The sequence below is a fragment of the Electrona antarctica genome, assembly GCF_951216825.1.
Source record: "Electrona antarctica genome assembly, chromosome: 6".
NCBI lineage: Eukaryota > Metazoa > Chordata > Actinopteri > Myctophiformes > Myctophidae > Electrona > Electrona antarctica.
Window position 1 is genome coordinate 53,357,050 of NC_136811.1, and position 23,764 is coordinate 53,380,813.

The 23,764-nt window shown below is 38.8% G+C and overlaps 2 protein-coding genes across 2 annotated transcripts; both read right to left on the minus strand.

Moving 5' to 3' along the window:
* Positions 1-2,961: 2,961 nt before the first annotated feature.
* LOC306924479 (uncharacterized protein) lies at positions 2,962-8,539 on the minus strand. The gene is made up of 3 exons (XM_079502997.1): positions 8,466-8,539; positions 5,098-5,184; positions 2,962-4,842 (listed from the first exon to the last, which is right to left on the minus strand). The coding sequence occupies exons 2-3, from the start codon at positions 5,162-5,164 to the stop codon at positions 3,617-3,619; spliced, it is 1,293 nt and encodes a 430-aa protein (XP_079359123.1). The 5' UTR covers positions 5,165-5,184; positions 8,466-8,539; the 3' UTR covers positions 2,962-3,616.
* A 6,558-nt stretch (positions 8,540-15,097) lies between these two features.
* LOC306924480 (uncharacterized protein) lies at positions 15,098-20,720 on the minus strand. The gene is made up of 4 exons (XM_079502998.1): positions 20,640-20,720; positions 20,483-20,554; positions 17,120-17,206; positions 15,098-16,864 (listed from the first exon to the last, which is right to left on the minus strand). The coding sequence occupies exons 3-4, from the start codon at positions 17,184-17,186 to the stop codon at positions 15,639-15,641; spliced, it is 1,293 nt and encodes a 430-aa protein (XP_079359124.1). The 5' UTR covers positions 17,187-17,206; positions 20,483-20,554; positions 20,640-20,720; the 3' UTR covers positions 15,098-15,638.
* Between the last annotated feature and the right edge of the window lie 3,044 nt (positions 20,721-23,764).

Sequence of the window (23,764 nt, forward strand, 5' to 3'; positions counted from 1 at the left end):
ATATTGACATAAGTACATCCTATTAGTAGGTGAATGTGACTAAAGTCAAAGCAGGAGTGAGCATAAATCTAAAAGAACAGAATCAAAGCATGAAAACGTGATTATTATCACAATTATTTCATAGTAAATTTCAACAAGGCAATTCAATATAAACACAACATAAGTTAATTTTTTAACATAACAAAAACAAGTGCAGATGAAAAAGAAAGTGGAAATAATCAAAGGCAGTGGGAACAGAACAGTCTTTAATTGTGATTTAAAATAAATACGAGTGGAAGCATACCTGCTGTTTTCTGAGACTTTGTTCCAGATATGTGGTACATTAAAAACTAAATGTTGCTGGTTTCAAATAAACCTCAAAAACCTTAAAGTGCTGTGTTGATCCAGCCCATACTACACCATCACTGCATCATTAAATATGTTTGCCTAATTGTAACGTTCTTCTATATCATACGCTAAAACATTACATCATGTAATGTAACACACAGTAGGACTTGTGTAGGCTAAATATAGGCCAAATCATGGGTTAAATAGGCCTACATAATTTGCTTGTGATTTATATATCTGATAAAAATGAACACTCATACATTTTGTCATGCATTTTTATGCATTCATGACGAGCAGGTGTGTAAATGCAGCCTAACACAGCACAGCGAAATATTTGAACGTACACGTGTAAGTAACACACACATAGCTTAATCATAGAGTAATCTTGCACAAACATGTGAATTACCCACATTACCATTTGCACATGTACATACTGGTTTATCAATATGCTGTTGTAAATATGTATATATCTTTTATATTGATGCATTTGAATCTACTTAGGCCTATATAAAGAATATCTGACCTGCATGATTTCCTTGCTCTTTCAAGGATTTCATCCAACTCTGAACCTGGGAGGGAGGCAGGGAGGGAAGCAGGGAGATAGGGCGGGCAGGCTGGCAGGCAGGCACAGAAGCCGGCACAGACAGACAGACAGACAGACAGTTGTGAACGAATGTGCAACACTGCAAATGTGAGTGAAATGACTTTGAATAGCGTTGAATATCGTTTAACCTATGTGCATTTTAATCTGCTAGTGAAAGAATGGGTTTCTTCGCCATTTACATTCGAAAGGCCTTGAAATGAAACACAATCACAACCCTATTGGAAGGAATTCCACACCTGAGTGCTGCTCATTCCTTCAGAACAATAGAAGCTGGTGTTCTATGGAGGAACAACAGCTTGCTGCACTATGTGAGGAGACTCTTCAATGAGCTCCATTCATTATTTTATAATTCAAAACAGGTACTGAGGTAAACATGACCTTTAGTCACAAGGACACATGGATGCAGTGTCCCTAAAATACACCGGAGAAGTCAAATCCTTCTCTTCTCAGTTATTTCACAAATGTACACAATTACACTGTATATTTAAAATGTATTTATATTCACCCATGAACAATGAGGTGCATTGTCTGCTTGTGTTTGGTCACAGTTAACTAAAACTTCCCAAATATGTAAACCAAATAACATTCACTACAAGATCTAACTAAAGTAAAGTTTTTTTCTTTGACCATTTATGTTAGCTGTGCCGTTTTAACTGTGAATACAAATGTTATATGTCTGACCTTTTTTAATCCTGTTTCTGACTAAACCTATATTATACAGTATACTTGTCTTTAACTCAAAGGTGCATCCCCTTGGAGTTGTCTTGGTTCTGTGAGGTTATATATCTTTTGCCACAATTACCACTCTAACACTGACTTGTCCTTTAAATTCAGTAGATGCTTCTTGTTGGTATATTTCAATTGTTCTAGACAGACAGGCAGGCAGACAGACAGAAATTACTTTCAACAAAGTTGTCATTATCCATCCACAATGTGACCAAACATATACGTGTATGTTTTATTCAACAAATCCAGTGTGGTATGATGTCTCTCACCCCAATGTCGTGCAATGTGATTTGAGCTGATGTTAGTGTTCTATCGAGCAGTCTTGGAAAGCCTGGTCAGATTTGGCATCACAGTTTGGTTCGGTAATCTCTCCAAATTGTTCAGATTGGTGCAGACTCCAGGGAAGATCATAGGGGAAAGACAACTCCCCTCTGCAGGCTATTTATGAGAAGGCTACACTAATACAGGCAAAATAAATCAGTGATGTTACCCATGTTTTAAACGGCAAGTTTGTACTTCTGCCCTCTGGGAGAAGATACAAAAAACCAAAGTGGATGTACATCATATTTAAAAAATCGTGTACCAGCATCAACTAAAATGTTGAACAAGGCTCTGAAACAGCAGTAACTGTGTAAGGCTAGATTATCCACATCATGTGTGCAATTGTGTAATGTTGGGTCTCCTCAGTAATGTATTTTTGTTTGTCATTGATGTTTTGTGTGGCTATAGCTGGGGTGAAAGCCCAAGACAAATTTCCCTTGTGGACAATAAAGTTTACCTTGACCTTAATTAATATGTTTCATTGTTTTTATGATGACTATAGACTACTATAGACGAATAACAGTTTAAATCCAAATTTTATTCTGACCCCTTCGCCATCATTTATACATTATGGATAATTAGTGTGGACTTGAACTGTTATTCGTCTATAGTACGAGCGGAACCCACAAAGCCAGGCGTTGGTCTCAAAAAACCACAGCCAACAAGAAATTGGGAAATAAATCACACTTGTGTGATTTGTGACACACATTTTTTGTTTTGGATACCTGGCATCAAAGCTACATACAGTATATCTAAGTTACACTGAATTGCAATAAATGTAGCAATAACAGCAATAAATAACATGTCAGGTTAATAGTTTTTTATTGTGGGTAAGTAAAAACAAGAAATAATACAATGCATCAATTACAGTCCAAGTACAACCAAAGATTCTGTGATCTCAATACTATGTCCAAAAGAGAGACATTTATACACGCAAAACTGTGAAAATAACATTATGATTAGTATATGTAACTAGCATGTAGTATGATTGTAACTTCAAAAAGCAAAACATGAAGCCTATAAAAATCATCTAATAATATAAAATAAATGTGCACAAAAAAAAAAGGTTGCACTGAATTATTTTATGTAGGCTAAACGATAAGGACATGTACAAAATAACCCATTTAGGACTGAGGCCAATTCTAAAAATGCCTTTTACATCCTGACATAGGTTTGCTGAAAACCTTAAAATATTTATTCAAAAATGACACAATGTTGCTATATACTGTACATAACAACTACCCCAAAAGGGGTTCCCGTCCTGTAAGGTATAGTTACAAAAGGGGTTCCCGTCCTTAATTGGATAAAGAACAGTCTAAATGAATTCCATTTCACTGCATGTGTGCATTTAGGAACACCAGCTGACTGACTTTTGTTGGATTCATCCTCTCTGAAATCTCTAAAATCAGCTCCTCTGAGTTGCCAAAGAGACTCTCTGATGCTACTAAAAATAAGAGTTAATTCAAACAATATGTTAAGTTTACTTGTAATTAATCATCATCATCTGGAAACATTTGTTTCATCACCATCCTCTTAATCTAAAATCTGCATGCTCATATACATGTAATGTTTTTAAAACAATAATAAATCTTAATAAACAATTGCTTTAAAATACCATATGGATCATCATGATACACATTACTTAGGTTTCTCTCCAGTATGAATTCTCTGGTGTGTTTTAAGGTTGGTCTTGTGAGAGAAGTGTTGTCCACACTGATCACATCCATAGGCTTTCTCTCCAGTGTGGATTATCTTGTGTTTTTGAAGGTGTGACATTTGAGAGAAGTGTTTCCCACACTGATCACATTCATAGGGTTTCTCTCCAGTGTGGATTTTCTTGTGTTTTTGAAGGTGTGACATTTGAGAGAAGTTTTGTCCACAATGGTCACATCCATAGGGTTTCTCTCCAGTGTGGATTATCTTGTGTTTTTGAAGGTTTGATATTTGAGAGAAGTGTTTCCCACACTGATCACATCCATAGGGTTTCTCTCCAGTGTGGATGTTCTTGTGTTTTTGAAGGCTGGACGACTGAGAGAAGTGTTTCCCACACTGATCACATCCATAGGGTTTTTCTCCAGTGTGAATTCTCTTGTGTGTTTTAAGGCTGTTCATGTGAGAGAAGTGTTGTCCACACTGATCACATCCATAGGGTTTCTCTCCAGTGTGAATTCTCTGGTGTGTTTTAAGGTTGTGCATGTGAGTGAAGTGTTGTCCGCACTGATCACATCCATAGGGTTTCTCTCCAGTGTGGATTCTCTTGTGTTTTTGAAGGCTGGCATTGTGAGAGAAGTGTTGTCCACACTGCTCACATCCATAGGGTTTTTCTCCAGTGTGAATTATCTGGTGTGTTTTAAGGCTGTCCATGCGAGAGAAGTGTTGTTCACACCGATCACATCCATAGGGTTTCTCGCCAGTGTGAATTCTCTGGTGTGTTTTAAGGCTGTGCATGTGAGTGAAGTGTTGTCCACACTGATCACATCCATAGGGTTTCTCTCCAGTGTGGATTCTCTTGTGTTTGTGAAGGCTGGAAGAATCAGATAAGTGTTGTCCACAATGATCACATCCATATGGCTTCTCCCCAGTGTGGATTCTCTTGTGTGTTTGAAGGTTTGACATTCGAGAGAAGTGTTGTCCACAATGATCACATCCATATGGCTTCTCCCCAGTGTGGATTCTCTTGTGTGTTTGAAGGTTTGACATTAGAGAGAAGTGTTGTCCACACTGATCACATCCATAGGCTTTCTCGCCAGTGTGAATTATCTGGTGTCTTTTAAGTTTGGACATTGTAGGGAAGTGTTTACCACACTGATCACAGAAGTGGCATTTTTGCTTAGCCAAGCTTCTTTGTTCATTCACATCCAACACTGAATTGGAAACAAAGACAAAGGAAATATTGTTTAGAGGTAGGCACTACTTCATAGACTTAAAATAGCAAAACTAGCTAATTATCACAATTCATATTTTACCAGATATTTATAATTTGTTTCTACAATCGACATTGTTGTGCATTTTACAACTATACAAAAACAAGGTTGTCTTTTAAATCAATGCTAATATTAAATCAAAAACAAATGCACATGACTAGATAAAACACCATATAGACACAGTAAGTAACTTACAGAGGTCTTGGTGATCATTGGGTCCTCCCTGTTGAGCAGAATTGTTCCTGGTGTCAAGAGAGTTCATCTTCACCTGAAGCCTGGAGTCTACAGTCAGATGTGATCAGAAATGGTTGATATCCTGGAAGAGTTGTGGAGAACTGACAACTACAAACTCTTTATACTAAAGAGCCTGAGTTGGAAACATTAACTGCTTGGTATTGATTGGCCAAAGAGGAGAACAATAGAACCAATCACAACGGAACAAACTGCTGCATGTGCACCACTAGGGCTGCACGATTTTGCCTTAAAAAAAAACCCTCGATTTTTTGCTCTGAAACCTTGATTTCGGTTTCGATTTTTTTTTCAGTAAAAGAAATACATTGTCTCAAAATATGTTTTTATTTTTTTTAAATGCAAACAAATGTTTTCCTATTGGAATAAAGTCCAAACCTTAAAAGGATCCCTGGCTACAAGACAAATATGCCTTAAAACATTACACTTGCCCTCTATGAATACAAATAAATAAAAACATCAATATTTTATTTCTTTCATAAATAGAGAATCTTTCAATCAATAGGGACTGCTCCCATCGCAGGTTGATATATATCCATGTGTGGTTAGCCTCGGTCCCAGGCTTACTTTTCGATGTGTGGTCCAGCCCTATAGAATGCATATGCTAATAAAAACAACTTAATACTTCCTAAGAATAATATGAGCATCAAAGCAATATTTACATACTTTTTATTAGCATGTGCACTAGTCCATACATTCCCTGGGGCTGGACCACACATGGACTGGACATGTCATCCTCAACTTGCAACAGGAGCTGTTCCTATTGAGTGAAAGATAAACAGTGTACACTACCCAACTTTATTTGATGAAAGAAATACAAATATTTAAGGTGTTTTTATTTTTAGTTATAGAGGGCAAGTATAGTGTTTTAAGGCATATTTGTCTGGCCAGGGATCCTTTTAAACAAAGAAAGATAAATCCCCTTTGGGATTAAACAAGTGAAAACATTTACAATATGTCCAAATTAATTCTTAAAAAAATAGCCAATTTAATGTTTAGGTGCCCGCTCTTCCTGCACCCTTTTGCAATGTGAAATGCCACTGAATCTGTAGCCCTAATCGTTTTCCATTTTGATTCTGTCTCGTCATATGGGCCATGTGAAAAATAATGATGCCACATCTCTTTTCAACTTGTGACAGCTGATGCTTGTACTTGTACTGTGAACTGAAGGCAAACGTTTCTGAACGTCTCATCCTCCATTTTTACGCATGCTGAAAATAGACGATCTACTAGCTCACAGCGTGTTGTGGAGGTGACACGTCGTGAGCTTGCAGATCCGCTATTTTTTAGCACGCTGATGCAACAGGTCGTACGGCGAAACATAAGACAGTCTTCCCCTTTGTTTTTAGCCGAGGCGACGTACACAGTCAACACTCAACAGAGTCAGACACACATTGCTATTGGCTCCTCGATGCAAAATAAACAATGTACACTACCCAACTTTACGATAATAAGGGACAGTAGTTCGGGACACGTTATTGATATTAAAGCTTCATGTTCTCCAGCAGCACCCACTCGCTGCTTAGCTCTGGTCCATAGCCCTAATGCTAGGGTAGAATTAGCATTAGGGCTATGGACCAGAGCTACTCGCCGCTATGCCTGTCCATTCTCCAGGCACTGGAACAAGCCACTCGTGTTGCCGTCTCCCACAGGGACCGACCCTCCACTATGTCGGAACTAAAACCTGTCCCCGTAAAAAGTCGGTGTCTGTGAGAGACGGCAACAACACGAGCGTCCCAACCAACCTGCTCCAGCACCCGGAAAACAAATACAAGTACAGCTGCGTGTGCAAAGCGCGTGTGAATCCCCTTTTTACAACGTTTACAACGAGTAGTTTCCAAACGACAGACATTGTCTTGCCTATTTTAGCAACTAAATCCTCGTTCCTATCGCTCCCCGTGGCAGACATGCTAACGCTGCTTTCAGCTTTTCTCTCTGCGCGGCAGTGGGAGGAGGAAGTAACTACGGTAGCCCGGCAGCCTGCAGGCGAGTGCGAGAGAGATTTACCGTAAATGCCCTAGTTAAAGGGAAAAACGATTCTTTTTTTGACATCGTCCAAATCCAAAAATCGCGATTTCGATTAAAATTCGATTAATCGTGCAGCCCTAGCACCACCCCTCTCTAGCTCCTCCCCCAGGTCATGTTCTATGCAACATTCTAGAGATTAACTGCTAACTGTGAGATTTCTTTGTACAATTCATGTTTAATGAATCTAACTATATCCAAATTATGATACATTGATGTATGGACATACGTACATCCTATTAGTCTGAGAACTTGACTACATTCAAAGCAGGAGTGAGCATAAATCTAAAATAAAAAAATAATGAAACGTGATTATTTAATATCATAATTATTTGATATGTCACCAGATGGAGTCGCTACGTACTCCTAATGTCACAGTGATACTACGCCACTCCCAATTACAGGGTGGGAGACCCGGAATACATATGAAGGTAAGTGTTCAGTTGAGTGAACAATAATTGTCGGTTGCTTCATGGGAATATAACTTTGTATTGACATTTCCTTTAAAACATATAGTCACTATTCACAGAGTTACCAATAAAAGGTTATCAAGTCTTCCACTACACAGATAAGGGATTTGAATCAATTGCACTAGGATGCACTCAGTTCCTATGTCCATAGACACACAGTTAAGCACTGCAAAGAAACACAATATCACTCACAGCCAAATATGGTTGGCATTCAACACTGCAAAATAATACTAAAAGGCTAAAAGCCAAAAAGAACACCACACTGTAAAAAGGGACAGTAGTCCTTGAGTGCAACTTTGGCGGTTAACTAGTTAACACTTTGGTTAGAGCAGTAAAAGTGAGGACCATTATAAAACACCACTTGGGCGTGATCTAGTACAAAACAAATATAAAAACTATAGCAGCATAGACTTGAATTCAAAACAAAAGATAAAAAGGAACAGCGGTTCACAGTATGAGGTCCAATCCTGTTAAGGTGATCAGGGATTCCAGGTTGTTGGTAAAACAGTCAGTGTTTGCTCGGTCGGGACACCGTCTGTGTAATATAAACATGTCATGAGGACTTGCATTTGACTTGTAGCAAAGACTGCTATGCTGTCGCAGTATGGACGCAAGCCTACCTCTAAACTCTGGTGTGTAGGCTTACACACACACACACACACACACACACACACATGCACAACGGACACCACGTTAGTCAGGCTCTTGTCAGTGTATTACTGGGTCGAAACACCGTCTGTGTAACAAACGTATCATGAGGACTCACGTCATTCATCAAACACAAACTTTTATGCTGTCACAATACGGACGGAAGCCTACCTCAAGACTCTGGTGTGTACACAAACACACACACGGACGCACACATTAGCCGGCTCTTGTTCGCCGCTGCGTCTAACAACGAGACAAGCATTTGCATAAATAACTGGGAGACAATTTAAAGGCTCGTTTGTGCTGTTGCAGTATGAGGCAAGCCTACCTTGGTTTCTCTGAACTGTGTACACACACACACACACACACACACACGCTGACAGGGCTGTCTACTAGATCAGAGCTCCACAGTTTCTGACGAAGAAAAATAATAAAGCATAAATAAACTGGAGGTTGTTGACATAAATCAACCTAGAGACAGGTAACCCTATATTAGTAAAACCAAGAGCTTACCTCGATGCCACGAGCACAAACAAAACGCCACCCAACAGCCTGACTGGAACAGGAAACAACCTGGGTAAAACACCGCCTATTCCCTATGCCTGGCCAGCTACCCTATATGCTGAGCTGTGGGGGTGGTGCTATGAAACGTATTGGTTCTCAGTCCCACTGATTACAGATAGTAAATTTCAACAAGGCAATTCAATATAAACACAACATAAGTTACATTTTAAATATAACAAAAACAATTGCAGATGAGAAAGAAAGTGGAAATAATCAACGGCAGTGGGAAACAATATTTAATTGTGATTTAAAATAAATATGAGTGGCAGCATAGGCCTACCTGCTGTTTTCTGAGACTTTGTTCCAGATATGTGGTACATTAAAATAAACCTTAAAAACCTTAAAGTAGTATAGTTCATAACAAAAATAACTAATTTTCTTCCAAAACACTCTCCATTGGGACTCCTACTGGCGACTTAGACCTGGTCAGACTTTGCATTTCAATACATCTTAGGTGTCGATGGGCTGGTTCTGCATTTGCATCCTGGATGATCAAAAGTGGAATCTCATAATGCAGTTAAATGTCACCAAAGATAATTCATTGGTTCCCTTTTTCATCCATCATGCACTTTAAAATATCACCATGCACTTTACTTTGTGTTGTATGTTACGTGTTATGTTATGTGTTTATGTACTACGGTTATGTGGGAGCTCCCTTGGAATTTCGTTGTATGCTCAGTGTATGCTTGGTGTGCAATGACAAATAAAAGTCTATTCTATTCTATTCTAAAGAGAACAATCACTACCTCTAATAGGGGGGAAAGAAATAAGGCTGTCTAATATGAATAATTTGTTTTGTAACCATGTTATTACTAAAAGGAACATGTGGACTCCAGTCTCCATCAATAGCACAATTGAACAAGGACATTTAACTTCATGTACTTTTCTATTTTCAAATGGACAAAATGTATATAGGGCTGAAGTGATACATGTATATGTTTTGTAATAATAATCATCATGTAACTAGTATCAAAAGTTATCAAATAAATGTAGTGGAGTAAAAGTACAATAGGCCTATTTGCCTCTGAGATATAGTGGAGTAGAAGTAAAAGTACTCGCTTCACACAGGTGTGATTTTATACTTATGTTTTAACTATGTGTGTGTGTATACCTTAATCTTCAATGCCATGTATACTGTCCTTATTTTGCCATGTCCTATATTATCTGTACTGCAATTGCTGTACCTTAATAACATCAGGTAGGGTAATAACATCTTAGATAAATGCTATGGCAATATTAAGAACGCCTATACAGCCAAGGCTAAACCTCCCTTGGCCAATGCAGATCATAATGTTCCCACATATAAGTCACTGCTTAAGAGCAGTAAACCACAGGTTAAAACTATTTATGTGTGGAACAACGATGGCATCGAAACGTTGAAGGGATGTTTTTGTTGCACTGACTGGAGCCTCTTCCATAGCTTAGACCTGGAGGAGACTACAGATACTATGAACAGAGTAGGCCTATATTAAATTCTGTAAATATAATGTGTTGACTAAAAAGACTATAGCTATTTACCCCAATAATAAACCCCAATTCATTTCAAGGGAAATTAAAGAATGCATAGTTGAGAAACAAAGGGCATTCAAGAGCGGGGACCTTGTAACTATGAAGAATATTCAGAAGGAGATTAACCATAACATAAGGGAGGCTAAACAGAAGGAGAAGGAGAAGTTTGAGGTCTACTGCTCCTCTTCTAATAAAAAAAATGTGGGAATCTATGAAGGCCATGACTAATATGGCTCCAGCTAAGAAGGGCCTTTGTGTTTCAAAGGAAAAGGAAATGGCCAACGAATTAAACAACTTTTATGCAAGGTTTGAAACAGCTGACTTCTTGCATGAACAAAATGCTGCCCTTAGAGTCTGTATCCATACACAGTGATCTGGGAATTACTGTGGATCAACGTGAAGTCCAGAGAATGTTTTCGCACACATGTCCCCGGAAGGCTTCAGGTCCAGACGGGATATGTGGCCGGCTGCTGCATTCATGCAGTCAGAAGCTAGCGGAGGCTTGGTGCCAAAAAACACTGGACTCATGTACTGTTCCGTCCATCTGGAAAGACTCCATTATAATTCCTGTTCCCAAAAAGGCAGGCTGCAAGGAAAATAATGATTACCGCCCAGTCGCTTTGACTTCAGTAGTCATGAAGTGTTTTGAGAAAATCATTATCAGTCTGCTGAAGACAGTGGTAGGCTGTTCATTGGATGATTTTTAGTTTGCTTAAAGGACTAACAGGGGTATAGAGGACGCAGTCTTGGCCTTGGACTATTTTCTTTTGAAACACTTGGACAATAACAAAGCCTATGCACGCCTTCTTCTTGTAGATTTCAGCTCAGCATTTAGCACAATACAGCCACATCTCTTAATAAAGCGGTTGAGGGACCTTAATGTCCATCCTCTTATTATTAGAATGGTACTATTCATTTTAACTAAACATACACAAAGGGTCAGCGAATGGCATTATGTCAGAGCGCAGAACCCTGAGTACTGGAGCACCTCAGGGCTGCGTTAGCTTACCTGTCCTTTTTACTCTGTATACAAATTAGTGTAGAAGTGGCAACCCGAACAATTACATCATTAAATTCTCGGATGATACTGCCATCTTAGCCCTTCTGGACAAGTATAGTGATTTAGCTAACTACTTTTAGGCCTACAGATCGAGCTTTGTAAAGTGGTGTGATGACAACCACCTTATTCTTAACATTAAGAAGAAACAGGAGATGGTGTTTGACCCCAAGAGTATTGGTGATCACAGGCATGTGGTCATTCATGACTCGACCATCTCACAGGTCTCCTCATATAAATACTTGGGTATCTGTATTGACAACTCACTAACTTGGAATACACATGTTGACAGCCTCTGTAGTAAATTACAGCAAAGACTGCACTTTCTTCAACGTCTCAGGGTTCATGGTGTTGACCAAAAATGTATGTTAGTGTCGAGCAGTCTTGGAAAGCCTGGTCAGGTTTGGCATCACAGTTTGGTTCGGTAATCTCTCCAAATTGTTCAGATTGGTGCAGACTGCAGGGAAGATCATAGGGGTAAGACAACTCCCCTCTCTGCAGGGGATTAACTCCCACAGTTAGCATTAACTGCTAACTGTGGGATTTATTTGTACGATTCATGTTTAATGAATCTAACTATATCCAAATGATGATACATTGACATATTGACATAAGTACATCCTATTAGTAGGTGAATGTGACTAAAGTCAAAGCAGGAGTGAGCATAAATCTAAAAGAACAGAATCAAAGCATGAAAACGTGATTATTATCACAATTATTTCATAGTAAATTTCAACAAGGCAATTCAATATAAACACAACATAAGTTAATTTTTTAACATAACAAAAACAAGTGCAGATGAAAAAGAAAGTGGAAATAATCAAAGGCAGTGGGAACAGAACAGTCTTTAATTGTGATTTAAAATAAATACGAGTGGAAGCATACCTGCTGTTTTCTGAGACTTTGTTCCAGATATGTGGTACATTAAAAACTAAATGTTGCTGGTTTCAAATAAACCTCAAAAACCTTAAAGTGCTGTGTTGATCCAGCCCATACTACACCATCACTGCATCATTAAATATGTTTGCCTAATTGTAACGTTCTTCTATATCATACGCTAAAACATTACATCATGTAATGTAACACACAGTAGGACTTGTGTAGGCTAAATATAGGCCAAATCATGGGTTAAATAGGCCTACATAATTTGCTTGTGATTTATATATCTGATAAAAATGAACACTCATACATTTTGTCATGCATTTTTATGCATTCATGACGAGCAGGTGTGTAAATGCAGCCTAACACAGCACAGCGAAATATTTGAACGTACACGTGTAAGTAACACACACATAGCTTAATCATAGAGTAATCTTGCACAAACATGTGAATTACCCACATTACCATTTGCACATGTACATACTGGTTTATCAATATGCTGTTGTAAATATGTATATATCTTTTATATTGATGCATTTGAATCTACTTAGGCCTATATAAAGAATATCTGACCTGCATGATTTCCTTGCTCTTTCAAGGATTTCATCCAACTCTGAACCTGGGAGGGAGGCAGGGAGGGAAGCAGGGAGATAGGGCGGGCAGGCTGGCAGGCAGGCACAGAAGCCGGCACAGACAGACAGACAGACAGACAGACAGTTGTGAACGAATGTGCAACACTGCAAATGTGAGTGAAATGACTTTGAATAGCGTTTAACCTATGTGCATTTTAATCTGCTAGTGAAAGAATGGGTTTCTTCGCCATTTACATTCGAAAGGCCTTGAAATGAAACACAATCACAACCCTATTGGAAGGAATTCCACACCTGAGTGCTGCTCATTCCTTCAGAACAATAGAAGCTGGTGTTCTATGGAGGAACAACAGCTTGCTGCACTATGTGAGGAGACTCTTCAATGAGCTCCATTCATTATTTTATAATTCAAAACAGGTACTGAGGTAAACATGACCTTTAGTCACAAGGACACATGGATGCAGTGTCCCTAAAATACACCGGAGAAGTCAAATCCTTCTCTTCTCAGTTATTTCACAAATGTACACAATTACACTGTATATTTAAAATGTATTTATATTCACCCATGAACAATGAGGTGCATTGTCTGCTTGTGTTTGGTCACAGTTAACTAAAACTTCCCAAATATGTAAACCAAATAACATTCACTACAAGATCTAACTAAAGTAAAGTTTTTTTCTTTGACCATTTATGTTAGCTGTGCCGTTTTAACTGTGAATACAAATGTTATATGTCTGACCTTTTTTAATCCTGTTTCTGACTAAACCTATATTATACAGTATACTTGTCTTTAACTCAAAGGTGCATCCCCTTGGAGTTGTCTTGGTTCTGTGAGGTTATATATCTTTTGCCACAATTACCACTCTAACACTGACTTGTCCTTTAAATTCAGTAGATGCTTCTTGTTGGTATATTTCAATTGTTCTAGACAGACAGGCAGGCAGACAGACAGAAATTACTTTCAACAAAGTTGTCATTATCCATCCACAATGTGACCAAACATATACGTGTATGTTTTATTCAACAAATCCAGTGTGGTATGATGTCTCTCACCCCAATGTCGTGCAATGTGATTTGAGCTGATGTTAGTGTTCTATCGAGCAGTCTTGGAAAGCCTGGTCAGATTTGGCATCACAGTTTGGTTCGGTAATCTCTCCAAATTGTTCAGATTGGTGCAGACTCCAGGGAAGATCATAGGGGAAAGACAACTCCCCTCTGCAGGCTATTTATGAGAAGGCTACACTAATACAGGCAAAATAAATCAGTGATGTTACCCATGTTTTAAACGGCAAGTTTGTACTTCTGCCCTCTGGGAGAAGATACAAAAAACCAAAGTGGATGTACATCATATTTAAAAAATCGTGTACCAGCATCAACTAAAATGTTGAACAAGGCTCTGAAACAGCAGTAACTGTGTAAGGCTAGATTATCCACATCATGTGTGCAATTGTGTAATGTTGGGTCTCCTCAGTAATGTATTTTTGTTTGTCATTGATGTTTTGTGTGGCTATAGCTGGGGTGAAAGCCCAAGACAAATTTCCCTTGTGGACAATAAAGTTTACCTTGACCTTAATTAATATGTTTCATTGTTTTTATGATGACTATAGACTACTATAGACGAATAACAGTTTAAATCCAAATTTTATTCTGACCCCTTCGCCATCATTTATACATTATGGATAATTAGTGTGGACTTGAACTGTTATTCGTCTATAGTACGAGCGGAACCCACAAAGCCAGGCGTTGGTCTCAAAAAACCACAGCCAACAAGAAATTGGGAAATAAATCACACTTGTGTGATTTGTGACACACATTTTTTGTTTTGGATACCTGGCATCAAAGCTACATACAGTATATCTAAGTTACACTGAATTGCAATAAATGTAGCAATAACAGCAATAAATAACATGTCAGGTTAATAGTTTTTTATTGTGGGTAAGTAAAAACAAGAAATAATACAATGCATCAATTACAGTCCAAGTACAACCAAAGATTCTGTGATCTCAATACTATGTCCAAAAGAGAGACATTTATACACGCAAAACTGTGAAAATAACATTATGATTAGTATATGTAACTAGCATGTAGTATGATTGTAACTTCAAAAAGCAAAACATGAAGCCTATAAAAATCATCTAATAATATAAAATAAATGTGCACAAAAAAAAAAAAGGTTGCACTGAATTATTTTATGTAGGCTAAACGATAAGGACATGTACAAAATAACCCATTTAGGACTGAGGCCAATTCTAAAAATGCCTTTTACATCCTGACATAGGTTTGCTGAAAACCTTAAAATATTTATTCAAAAATGACACAATGTTGCTATATACTGTACATAACAACTACCCCAAAAGGGGTTCCCGTCCTGTAAGGTATAGTTACAAAAGGGGTTCCCGTCCTTAATTGGATAAAGAACAGTCTAAATGAATTCCATTTCACTGCATGTGTGCATTTAGGAACACCAGCTGACTGACTTTTGTTGGATTCATCCTCTCTGAAATCTCTAAAATCAGCTCCTCTGAGTTGCCAAAGAGACTCTCTGATGCTACTAAAAATAAGAGTTAATTCAAACAATATGTTAAGTTTACTTGTAATTAATCATCATCATCTGGAAACATTTGTTTCATCACCATCCTCTTAATCTAAAATCTGCATGCTCATATACATGTAATGTTTTTAAAACAATAATAAATCTTAATAAACAATTGCTTTAAAATACCATATGGATCATCATGATACACATTACTTCGGTTTCTCTCCAGTATGAATTCTCTGGTGTGTTTTAAGGTTGGTCTTGTGAGAGAAGTGTTGTCCACACTGATCACATCCATAGGCTTTCTCTCCAGTGTGGATTATCTTGTGTTTTTGAAGGTGTGACATTTGAGAGAAGTGTTTCCCACACTGATCACATTCATAGGGTTTCTCTCCAGTGTGGATTTTCTTGTGTTTTTGAAGGTGTGACATTTGAGAGAAGTTTTGTCCACAATGGTCACATCCATAGGGTTTCTCTCCAGTGTGGATTATCTTGTGTTTTTGAAGGTTTGATATTTGAGAGAAGTGTTTCCCACACTGATCACATCCATAGGGTTTCTCTCCAGTGTGGATGTTCTTGTGTTTTTGAAGGCTGGACGACTGAGAGAAGTGTTTCCCACACTGATCACATCCATAGGGTTTTTCTCCAGTGTGAATTCTCTTGTGTGTTTTAAGGCTGTTCATGTGAGAGAAGTGTTGTCCACACTGATCACATCCATAGGGTTTCTCTCCAGTGTGAATTCTCTGGTGTGTTTTAAGGTTGTGCATGTGAGTGAAGTGTTGTCCGCACTGATCACATCCATAGGGTTTCTCTCCAGTGTGGATTCTCTTGTGTTTTTGAAGGCTGGCATTGTGAGAGAAGTGTTGTCCACACTGCTCACATCCATAGGGTTTTTCTCCAGTGTGAATTATCTGGTGTGTTTTAAGGCTGTCCATGCGAGAGAAGTGTTGTTCACACTGATCACATCCATAGGGTTTCTCGCCAGTGTGAATTCTCTGGTGTGTTTTAAGGCTGTGCATGTGAGTGAAGTGTTGTCCACACTGATCACATCCATAGGGTTTCTCTCCAGTGTGGATTCTCTTGTGTTTGTGAAGGCTGGAAGAATCAGATAAGTGTTGTCCACAATGATCACATCCATATGGCTTCTCCCCAGTGTGGATTCTCTTGTGTGTTTGAAGGTTTGACATTCGAGAGAAGTGTTGTCCACAATGATCACATCCATATGGCTTCTCCCCAGTGTGGATTCTCTTGTGTGTTTGAAGGTTTGACATTAGAGAGAAGTGTTGTCCACACTGATCACATCCATAGGCTTTCTCGCCAGTGTGAATTATCTGGTGTCTTTTAAGTTTGGACATTGTAGGGAAGTGTTTACCACACTGATCACAGAAGTGGCATTTTTGCTTAGCCAAGCTTCTTTGTTCATTCACATCCAACACTGAATTGGAAACAAAGACAAAGGAAATATTGTTTAGAGGTAGGCACTACTTCATAGACTTAAAATAGCAAAACTAGCTAATTATCACAATTCATATTTTACCAGATATTTATAATTTGTTTCTACAATCGACATTGTTGTGCATTTTACAACTATACAAAAACAAGGTTGTCTTTTAAATCAATGCTAATATTAAATCAAAAACAAATGCACATGACTAGATAAAACACCATATAGACACAGTAAGTAACTTACAGAGGTCTTGGTGATCATTGGGTCCTCCCTGTTGAGCAGAATTGTTCCTGGTGTCAAGAGAGTTCATCTTCACCTGAAGCCTGGAGTCTACAGTCAGATGTGATCAGAAATGGTTGATATCCTGGAAGAGTTGTGGAGAACTGACAACTACAAACTCTTTATACTAAAGAGCCTGAGTTGGAAACATTAACTGCTTGGTATTGATTGGCCAAAGAGAACAATAGAACCAATCACAACGGAACAAACTGCTGCATGTGCACCACTAGGGCTGCACGATTTTGCCTTAAAAAAAAACCCTCGATTTTTTGCTCTGAAACCTTGATTTCGGTTTCGATTTTTTTTTCAGTAAAAGAAATACATTGTCTCAAAATATGTTTTTATTTTTTTTAAATGCAAACAAATGTTTTCCTATTGGAATAAAGTCCAAACCTTAAAAGGATCCCTGGCTACAAGACAAATATGCCTTAAAACATTACACTTGCCCTCTATGAATACAAATAAATAAAAACATCAATATTTTATTTCTTTCATAAATAGAGAATCTTTCAATCAATAGGGACTGCTCCCATCGCAGGTTGATATATATCCATGTGTGGTTAGCCTCGGTCCCAGGCTTACTTTTCGATGTGTGGTCCAGCCCTATAGAATGCATATGCTAATAAAAACAACTTAATACTTCCTAAGAATAATATGAGCATCAAAGCAATATTTACATACTTTTTATTAGCATGTGCACTAGTCCATACATTCCCTGGGGCTGGACCACACATGGACTGGACATGTCATCCTCAACTTGCAACAGGAGCTGTTCCTATTGAGTGAAAGATAAACAGTGTACACTACCCAACTTTATTTGATGAAAGAAATACAAATATTTAAGGTGTTTTTATTTTTAGTTATAGAGGGCAAGTATAGTGTTTTAAGGCATATTTGTCTGGCCAGGGATCCTTTTAAACAAAGAAAGATAAATCCCCTTTGGGATTAAACAAGTGAAAACATTTACAATATGTCCAAATTAATTCTTAAAAAAATAGCCAATTTAATGTTTAGGTGCCCGCTCTTCCTGCACCCTTTTGCAATGTGAAATGCCACTGAATCTGTAGCCCTAATCGTTTTCCATTTTGATTCTGTCTCGTCATATGGGCCATGTGAAAAATAATGATGCCACATCTCTTTTCAACTTGTGACAGCTGATGCTTGTACTTGTACTGTGAACTGAAGGCAAACGTTTCTGAACGTCTCATCCTCCATTTTTACGCATGCTGAAAATAGACGATCTACTAGCTCACAGCGTGTTGTGGAGGTGACACGTCGTGAGCTTGCAGATCCGCTATTTTTTAGCACGCTGATGCAACAGGTCGTACGGCGAAACATAAGACAGTCTTCCCCTTTGTTTTTAGCCGAGGCGACGTACACAGTCAACACTCAACAGAGTCAGACACACATTGCTATTGGCTCCTCGATGCAAAATAAACAATGTACACTACCCAACTTTACGATAATAAGGGACAGTAGTTCGGGACACGTTATTGATATTAAAGCTTCATGTTCTCCAGCAGCACCCACTCGCTGCTTAGCTCTGGTCCATAGCCCTAATGCTAGGGTAGAATTAGCATTAGGGCTATGGACCAGAGCTACTCGCCGCTATGCCTGTCCATTCTCCAGGCACTGGAACAAGCCACTCGTGTTGCCGTCTCCCACAGGGACCGACCCTCCACTATGTCGGAACTAAAACCTGTCCCCGTAAAAAGTCGGTGTCTGTGAGAGACGGCAACAACACGAGCGTCCCAACCAACCTGCTCCAGCACCCGGAAAACAAATACAAGTACAGCTGCGTGTGCAAAGCGCGTGTGAATCCCCTTTTTACAACGTTTACAACGAGTAGTTTCCAAACGACAGACATTGTCTTGCCTATTTTAGCAACTAAATCCTCGTTCCTATCGCTCCCCGTGGCAGACATGCTAACGCTGCTTTCAGCTTTTCTCTCTGTGCGGCAGTGGGAGGAGGAAGTAACTACGGTAGCCCGGCAGCCTGCAGGCGAGTGCGAGAGAGATTTACCGTAAATGCCCTAGTTAAAGGGAAAAACGATTCTTTTTTTGACATCGTCCAAATCCAAAAATCGCGATTTCGATTAAAATTCGATTAATCGTGCAGCCCTAGCACCACCCCTCTCTAGCTCCTCCCCCAGGTCATGTTCTATGCAACATTCTAGAGATTAACTGCTAACTGTGAGATTTCTTTGTACAATTCATGTTTAATGAATCTAACTATATCCAAATTATGATACATTGATGTATGGACATACGTACATCCTATTAGTCTGAGAACTTGACTACATTCAAAGCAGGAGTGAGCATAAATCTAAAATAAAAAAATAATGAAACGTGATTATTTAATATCATAATTATTTGATATGTCACCAGATGGAGTCGCTACGTACTCCTAATGTCACAGTGATACTACGCCACTCCCAATTACAGGGTGGGAGACCCGGAATACATATGAAGGTAAGTGTTCAGTTGAGTGAACAATAATTGTCGGTTGCTTCATGGGAATATAACTTTGTATTGACATTTCCTTTAAAACATATAGTCACTATTCACAGAGTTACCAATAAAAGGTTATCAAGTCTTCCACTACACAGATAAGGGATTTGAATCAATTGCACTAGGATGCACTCAGTTCCTATGTCCATAGACACACAGTTAAGCACTGCAAAGAAACACAATATCACTCACAGCCAAATATGGTTGGCATTCAACACTGCAAAATAATACTAAAAGGCTAAAAGCCAAAAAGAACACCACACTGTAAAAAGGGACAGTAGTCCTTGAGTGCAACTTTGGCGGTTAACTAGTTAACACTTTGGTTAGAGCAGTAAAAGTGAGGACCATTATAAAACACCACTTGGGCGTGATCTAGTACAAAACAAATATAAAAACTATAGCAGCATAGACTTGAATTCAAAACAAAAGATAAAAAGGAACAGCGGTTCACAGTATGAGGTCCAATCCTGTTAAGGTGATCAGGGATTCCAGGTTGTTGGTAAAACAGTCAGTGTTTGCTCGGTCGGGACACCGTCTGTGTAATATAAACATGTCATGAGGACTTGCATTTGACTTGTAGCAAAGACTGCTATGCTGTCGCAGTATGGACGCAAGCCTACCTCTAAACTCTGGTGTGTAGGCTTACACACACACACACACACACACACACACATGCACAACGGACACCACGTTAGTCAGGCTCTTGTCAGTGTATTACTGGGTCGAAACACCGTCTGTGTAACAAACGTATCATGAGGACTCACGTCATTCATCAAACACAAACTTTTATGCTGTCACAATACGGACGGAAGCCTACCTCAAGACTCTGGTGTGTACACAAACACACACACGGACGCACACATTAGCCGGCTCTTGTTCGCCGCTGCGTCTAACAACGAGACAAGCATTTGCATAAATAACTGGGAGACAATTTAAAGGCTCGTTTGTGCTGTTGCAGTATGAGGCAAGCCTACCTTGGTTTCTCTGAACTGTGTACACACACACACACACACACACACACACACGCTGACAGGGCTGTCTACTAGATCAGAGCTCCACAGTTTCTGACGAAGAAAAATAATAAAGCATAAATAAACTGGAGGTTGTTGACATAAATCAACCTAGAGACAGGTAACCCTATATTAGTAAAACCAAGAGCTTACCTCGATGCCACGAGCACAAACAAAACGCCACCCAACAGCCTGACTGGAACAGGAAACAACCTGGGTAAAACACCGCCTATTCCCTATGCCTGGCCAGCTACCCTATATGCTGAGCTGTGGGGGTGGTGCTATGAAACGTATTGGTTCTCAGTCCCACTGATTACAGATAGTAAATTTCAACAAGGCAATTCAATATAAACACAACATAAGTTACATTTTAAATATAACAAAAACAATTGCAGATGAGAAAGAAAGTGGAAATAATCAACGGCAGTGGGAAACAATATTTAATTGTGATTTAAAATAAATATGAGTGGCAGCATAGGCCTACCTGCTGTTTTCTGAGACTTTGTTCCAGATATGTGGTACATTAAAATAAACCTTAAAAACCTTAAAGTAGTATAGTTCATAACAAAAATAACTAATTTTCTTCCAAAACACTCTCCATTGGGACTCCTACTGGCGACTTAGACCTGGTCAGACTTTGCATTTCAATACATCTTAGGTGTCGATGGGCTGGTTCTGCATTTGCATCCTGGATGATCAAAAGTGGAATCTCATAATGCAGTTAAATGTCACCAAAGATAATTCATTGGTTCCCTTTTTCATCCATCATGCACTTTAAAATATCACCATGCACTTTACTTTGTGTTGTATGTTACGTGTTGTGTTTATGTACTACGGTTATGTGGGAGCTCCCTTGGAATTTCGTTGTATGCTCAGTGTATGCTTGGTGTGCAATGACAAATAAAAGTCTATTCTATTCTATTCTAAAGAGAACAATCACTACCTCTAATAGGGGGGAAAGAAATAAGGCTGTCTAATATGAATAATTTGTTTTGTAACCATGTTATTACTAAAAGGAACATGTGGACTCCAGTCTCCATCAATAGCACAATTGAACAAGGACATTTAACTTCATGTACTTTTCTATTTTCAAATGGACAAAATGTATATAGGGCTGAAGTGATACATGTATATGTTTTGTAATAATAATCATCATGTAACTAGTATCAAAAGTTATCAAATAAATGTAGTGGAGTAAAAGTACAATAGGCCTATTTGCCTCTGAGATATAGTGGAGTAGAAGTAAAAGTACTCGCTTCACACAGGTGTGATTTTATACTTATGTTTTAACTATGTGTGTGTGTATACCTTAATCTTCAATGCCATGTATACTGTCCTTATTTTGCCATGTCCTATATTATCTGTACTGCAATTGCTGTACCTTAATAACATCAGGTAGGGTAATAACATCTTAGATAAATGCTATGGCAATATTAAGAACGCCTATACAGCCAAGGCTAAACCTCCCTTGGCCAATGCAGATCATAATGTTCCCACATATAAGTCACTGCTTAAGAGCAGTAAACCACAGGTTAAAACTATTTATGTGTGGAACAACGATGGCATCGAAACGTTGAAGGGATGTTTTTGTTGCACTGACTGGAGCCTCTTCCATAGCTTAGACCTGGAGGAGACTACAGATACTATGAACAGAGTAGGCCTATATTAAATTCTGTAAATATAATGTGTTGACTAAAAAGACTATAGCTATTTACCCCAATAATAAACCCCAATTCATTTCAAGGGAAATTAAAGAATGCATAGTTGAGAAACAAAGGGCATTCAAGAGCGGGGACCTTGTAACTATGAAGAATATTCAGAAGGAGATTAACCATAACATAAGGGAGGCTAAACAGAAGGAGAAGGAGAAGTTTGAGGTCTACTGCTCCTCTTCTAATAAAAAAAATGTGGGAATCTATGAAGGCCATGACTAATATGGCTCCAGCTAAGAAGGGCCTTTGTGTTTCAAAGGAAAAGGAAATGGCCAACGAATTAAACAACTTTTATGCAAGGTTTGAAACAGCTGACTTCTTGCATGAACAAAATGCTGCCCTTAGAGTCTGTATCCATACACAGTGATCTGGGAATTACTGTGGATCAACGTGAAGTCCAGAGAATGTTTTCGCACACATGTCCCCGGAAGGCTTCAGGTCCAGACGGGATATGTGGCCGGCTGCTGCATTCATGCAGTCAGAAGCTAGCGGAGGCTTGGTGCCAAAAAACACTGGACTCATGTACTGTTCCGTCCATCTGGAAAGACTCCATTATAATTCCTGTTCCCAAAAAGGCAGGCTGCAAGGAAAATAATGATTACCGCCCAGTCGCTTTGACTTCAGTAGTCATGAAGTGTTTTGAGAAAATCATTATCAGTCTGCTGAAGACAGTGGTAGGCTGTTCATTGGATGATTTTTAGTTTGCTTAAAGGACTAACAGGGGTATAGAGGACGCAGTCTTGGCCTTGGACTATTTTCTTTTGAAACACTTGGACAATAACAAAGCCTATGCACGCCTTCTTCTTGTAGATTTCAGCTCAGCATTTAGCACAATACAGCCACATCTCTTAATAAAGCGGTTGAGGGACCTTAATGTCCATCCTCTTATTATTAGATGGTACTATTCATTTTAACTAAACATACACAAAGGGTCAGCGAATGGCATTATGTCAGAGCGCAGAACCCTGAGTACTGGAGCACCTCAGGGCTGCGTTAGCTTACCTGTCCTTTTTACTCTGTATACAAATTAGTGTAGAAGTGGCAACCCGAACAATTACATCATTAAATTCTCGGATGATACTGCCATCTTAGCCCTTCTGGACAAGTATAGTGATTTAGCTAACTACTTTTAGGCCTACAGATCGAGCTTTGTAAAGTGGTGTGATGACAACCACCTTATTCTTAACATTAAGAAGAAACAGGAGATGGTGTTTGACCCCAAGAGTATTGGTGATCACAGGCATGTGGTCATTCATGACTCGACCATCTCACAGGTCTCCTCATATAAATACTTGGGTATCTGTATTGACAACTCACTAACTTGGAATACACATGTTGACAGCCTCTGTAGTAAATTACAGCAAAGACTGCACTTTC